Source organism: Sparus aurata, chromosome 6 (genome assembly GCF_900880675.1).
Source record: "Sparus aurata chromosome 6, fSpaAur1.1, whole genome shotgun sequence".
NCBI lineage: Eukaryota > Metazoa > Chordata > Actinopteri > Spariformes > Sparidae > Sparus > Sparus aurata.
The window spans coordinates 14,317,574-14,323,124 of NC_044192.1; the positions used below are offsets into that span (position 1 = coordinate 14,317,574).

At 46.5% G+C, this 5,551-nt stretch overlaps 1 protein-coding gene across 1 annotated transcript; it reads right to left on the reverse strand.

Annotated features, from left to right (window-relative positions):
- Window positions 1–284: 284 nt before the first annotated feature.
- Window positions 285–5,220, reverse strand: slc32a1 (solute carrier family 32 member 1). Its single transcript, XM_030420607.1, has 2 exons — window positions 4,240–5,220; window positions 285–3,019 (listed from the first exon to the last, which is right to left on the reverse strand). Exons 1-2 carry the CDS (start codon window positions 4,630–4,632, stop codon window positions 1,832–1,834), a joined length of 1,581 nt encoding a protein of 526 aa, XP_030276467.1. The 5' UTR covers window positions 4,633–5,220; the 3' UTR covers window positions 285–1,831.
- Between the last annotated feature and the right edge of the window lie 331 nt (window positions 5,221–5,551).

Consider the following 5,551-nt stretch of genomic DNA (forward strand, 5'->3'; position numbering starts at 1 on the left):
AGGCCCTGATGTCCGCCTGCAGCGCTCAGTCTGTCCGCAAGACGCTTCATTTGAGCTGCAGGAGGGTCGGAGGCCCGGTGGGAAACATGTTTTATATTTAGATAAAAACTCCATCTTGAAAAATGATTATAATAATGGGATTTTTGAGGGAGAGCAACACATTGCAGGATTATCATTCTCCGAGCCCTGGAGGCCTCACAGGGTATCAATTAACCTCCATCTTGTTTTTTTGTTTTATAATTGAAAAATAAATAAAATAATATGAATGCGACTATTTTCTCCATCGTTTTCTGTCTTTTTATTATATAGAGAAAAAAAAATACATGTTCTGACCGGGTTTTTTTTCTTCCATTTTACATAAAACCACACACATTTTTACAATATATTTTTTCACTTATGTCTTTATTCTTTAATATTAATTTCACGATATAATGATAACGACTTTGAGATATACATTCCATCTTTTTGAAACCACAATAACACACTACACAGACGTTTTTTTTTTTTTATAACATTTCCACAGGACCCATTGGATTGCACAGAATGAAAAATGTCTGTATGCACATTTTCCTCTTTATTTTTTTCTTCTCTTTTTTTTCAGACACCGAATTGTCGAGACGGGATTTAATTTCAGAACTGTGTGTTTTTCAAAATGGTAATGAGAAGCATTATGGTGAAATTTGAGTGTGCCGGATTTCAATCACTTTTTCTTTTTCGGAATTTCGGGGGCCAGGTGCGTTTGAATGCGTTTGAATTGTAATTTTATTTTTTTTAAATAAACCTCAAATATTGGAAAATAAAAAATATCAAAGCTTTTGACACTTTCACGCAGGAGAATCGAAATTCGCAGGGATTTTTTTTCGTTGTTTTTCTAAATTGATTTCCACTTCCCAGTTTCATTATGTGTCTGAAATATCATACATTCAATGCATAGTTCGTAATAGCTGCTGTGTAACTTTGATATTTTGCATTTCCAGTATTTTCAAAACAGCTCGGGGGGGGGGGGGGGGGGGGGGGGAAGGTCCAATTTCCTCATCTCTAACGAAAACATTATCTCTCTAGATGCGTTCAGGTGTTTTTCTACTGCTGGTTACTGCCATAGTGTGTCGTGTGTGTGTGTGTGTGTGTCCACAGGCTTTTTAAAAAACACCACATTCACTGCCCATAATCATATTGCAACAAAAAAAAAGTACCTACAGCAGAAAAATTGCATTTTTCTATTTCGCTTTGTTTTGCTTTGTTTTGTTGTCTCTCTCTCTCACTCACTCTCTCTCTCTCTCTCTCTCTCTCTCTCTAATTCTCTCGTTTAAATATCTTGTAACCATGGTTTGAATCACATTATGCCGTCGGGTATCCGTGCCATCACACACCGGAGCGTTACGTGAAGTGAAGTCTCGTGTGGCGGGGAGGTGGAAGGGAAGCACCACAAGAGCGACGATAGAGACAAACTGCCCTTTTTGCAACGTTTTCGTTTTAAGGTCAATATTGTAAACGTTCACTCCACTGGAAAATATGTATACGTTTTGCTTCGCATATTTATACAACATGTATTGTCCATATAGTGTGTTTGTGGATTTCCCTCTATTTCTATTCCTCTCTCTGTGTGTGTTTATGTGTGTGCATGTGCGCGCGTTTTCTTCTGAACTGACGCAAGACTGTATGAGTGCGCGCGTTTTTACGCATGAGTTAAGCAGAGGGGGGCTTTGCGCTTTTTACCAGGAAGTCGTGTGTTTTATATTTATATATGTATATATATATCTTTTTTTCACTAAATGTTTGGGAGGGGGGAGGGGAGGGGGTTTGCAGTTAACATCTAGCTCCAGCGACGCGTCTACTCTTCTATGTTATACTTGAAAGCCTCTATGAGCCCCTCCATCGAGTGGATAAAGCCGGATATGCTGCATATACCTCCTATTACGAAGATGGAGACGTCAAAGAAAACCTGATGCCATAGCAGCTTTCTCCATAAAAGCTTGAGGTGGAAGAGGCTGGGAAGCAGAAAGCACAGGCCCGCGCCCGTCAGGCTGCCGGTGAGGCCCATGAGGAGGGCGAAGTGCGGCACGTAGATGGCCATGAGCAAGGTAAACACGACGAGGGCACATCGGAGGCTGAGTCCCCAGGATTTTAGGCGTCCGTCGCCTCCGTAGCAATCTGGGAAGTAGGCACGTCCCCCGTCCTGGAAAAAGGATTTCTCCAAAACCTCGACGGCGGCGAAAAACGGCAGCGGGTACGACAGCAAGGCTTTGGCCACGAGGAAGAGGTTGACGACGGCGCGGATGCCCGGGGGCAGGTTGTCTGTGATGACCTCCTTGGTTGCGTCGGCCCAGGTCAAGTAGGCCACCAGGGCGAACAGGCCCTTGAGGATGCAGGCAGCGATGTGAGTCCAGTTCATCATGCAGTGAAACTCGCTCGGCTTGTTCATGTTCCCCTCCAGGGACGGCAGGAAGATCTGCGAGGTGTAGCTGAACACGATAATCCCAATGGAGATGGGGAACTTCTTGACGTCGATGTAGAACTTGACCTTGTCCCAGGCCCAGTCCCTGGCCCTGGAGAGACAGTAGGCGATCACCAGGACGTTGATGACAAAGTGGGCCAGCGTGCACAGCAGGCTGAACTTGGAGACGGCTTTCAGGTTCTTGAGGAAGGCGCAGGGGAGGAGGGCGGCGGTGGCGATGATGGCCCACGACTTCTGGGAGATCGGCATGTTGGGGAAGCTGTTGTACATGAGATTGCCGCTGACCACCACGTACAGGATGCAAGTCATCACAAGCTCTATGATTTGGGCTACATTCACGATATGGCCTCCTAACGCCGGGAACCGGGGCGCGCAGCAGGCGTTGGCAATGTCCACATAGGAGTCCCTCACACGGACGAGCTGCCCGTCTTCGTCCTCCTCGTACAGGCAGGCAATGAGGATTTTCCCCGTGTAGCAGCACACCACGGCGGCGAAAATAATGAGAAAGAGTCCGAGGTATCCACCGTGCAGGATGGCGTAGGGCAGCCCCAGGACGAACATCCCCTGTGAACATAATGAAAAAGAAAAATATAGAAAAATGGGGTTAAATTGTAAGAAATGAATCATTCACACATTTCTGAACCCTTCATTTTTTAATTCATGAAGTCAGATTTTTTATTTTTTTTAAAACGCGTGGCTCTTTTAGGCCTCAGTTGGATGTCACTCCATTTTTTTTTCTTTTTCATGTTGTGGGTTTTCCATTTCGCTTTGAGCGCATCCAGCCCGCCTCTGACGTCACCACGAGCCGGCGAAGGGAGACACACACAAACACGCTCACACGCACGCGCGCGCACATACACACTCTGACGTCACGGTGACCACGGCCGTGATAAGGCATGAAGGGGATTGCGTCTAGGGATTTTTTTTTTGATTGTCGCATAGACTCCACTCTCGAGTAAAAAAAAAAAAGGCACGCACACACACACACACACACACACACACACACACACACACACACACACACACACACACACACATACACACACACTCTCCTCTCCGCACACAATCACGAGTTGGATATTTAATGCATGAAAACATGTGTTATATGTATATTCTATTAATATATTTACACACATTTTAATATTAAAATGTGTGTAAATATAGCACATGTAAACATTTACATTAATTATGGTGCGTTTAAATATCCGCAAAAAAAAAAAAAAAAATAACGAAACACAAAACATATTGAGGAAATTAGTCTTTGAGACTCTCAATGCTCAACATCAGCAAAATTATGTTTATTTTTTTTCTTCATATATTAATTTATTCATTCGAGAAGCAGGTGAGCTGTTATCAGGGAAGGACATCGGCGACACTGGACATCGTTATTACACAGACAAAGAATGTGTTGAGGGGAGGTGGAGGAGGAAGAAGAGGAGGAAGAGGAAGAGGTGGAGGAGGAGGAGGAGGAGGAGGAGGCATCAATACCTCCCTTTTATTTTTCCAGCACATTGTAACGCCTGAATATCTCCGCACTCCTCAGATAAAAAAAAAAATATATATATAAGAATAAAAATGAGAGCACAACTAATGTTATTCAGGCAGAAGTTACCCTGGTGAATATTATTAACAACTTGACGAAGTTTCCATCAAAGGCACAGAAACACGTTTTGAGCACCTTTTTAATGCCGGTTTTGTGTCGCAGGTGTGACTTTATTACTCTGACGGTTTACCGATCGCCCTGGTCGCCCAGTTTCTAATCCGCAAAGCGTTCATATCTTTACCTGGATTGCGTTCGTGACGTTCCAGCCCGCCTCCCAAGCGGTGATTTTTGGTCTCACTTCAGACAAGTCGCTCGTCGGAGTCCCGTCCTTTGAGGCGGAGTGCGGCGGACCGGTGCCGTCCCTCTGGTAGTGGCTGTCCCCGTCCAGCGCGCCTCCTTCCCCGCTCCCCTCTCCCCCCAGCTCGTCGGATGTCAGAATGTCCATCTGCATGCCTTGCCGGTGGTCGTAGTCCAGGTCGTCGCAGGCGGCGAAGCCCAGACCCTCCTCGTCGGTGGCGGCCTGGAACCCCATCTTGGCGAACATCCCGCTCACCTTCGCCTGGGATTTGTTGGAGACGGCCGTGGCCGCATTTGACAGTTTATTCGAAAGCTTGCTTCTGATTAACGTCGCCATGTTTCCGTTTGGCTCTCCTGGATCTCAACTGTCTGCTGCAGCTCAATTAGCGTTCCTTTTTTTTTTTTCGCCCTCCTCCAGTCAGTTAAACAAATTGCGAGGCTACTTTGGATGGCAGCTCCTGGTTCTCCGCGTCAGATGAAGCCACGAGGAGAGGGGAAAGGGGGGGAATAAGAAAGCGCGAGTTTTTGTTTCAAGACACCGTCGGTTTTTCAGTTGCTATCTCCACTTCTTGTTCAGCCGGCTGCTCTCGATTATCCCCAGGTTCATGTCACCTTCAGACGTCGCCGCTCCGTCTCTGCATCTTGGCACTGCGCTCTGACGCTCGACGAGTAAGCGCACCTATTCGGTCTCTGAGGCAGTTTGGCGGTGTGCGCAAAAAAGCTTTTTACGCACGACTTTGAACGAAAAAAAAAAAAGAAACCCAGGAAGGCTGAGCCACAGGTTTCTGTTCGGCCTATGATATCGCTTTTCTTTTGGGTTATAAGGTGGCAGGCAGCGTTTTCCAGGAGATGGTTGTCGGGGCTTTTCAGGTGCCTTTACTGATGCCAATGCGGTACCGTGGAGCCCGGGGGGTGGGGTGGGTCGAGGGTGGGTGGGTGTTGGGGGGAGGCAGGGAGGAGACACGTGTTCTCATCAGCCTGCCAATGCAAAGCACGTCTCCAGCCCTCCCAGTGCCCCACCAGGAGGAAAAACGGGAGAGATTTGCTGCATTTCTAGGGGAGGCGCTTGTAGTACCCCCGCCACCCCTTCCCCAACCCATAATCTATAATACCTCATCCCAACGTCCAATGACATTCCGGGGGCCTCAAATCTCGCATAACTTTACGCGTATAAAAGGAGGCTGGAATTTGACGGAAACCCAAACTGTGGACCAGTTTATATAACACACAAAACTAGGATTTGTATTTGTATTTTT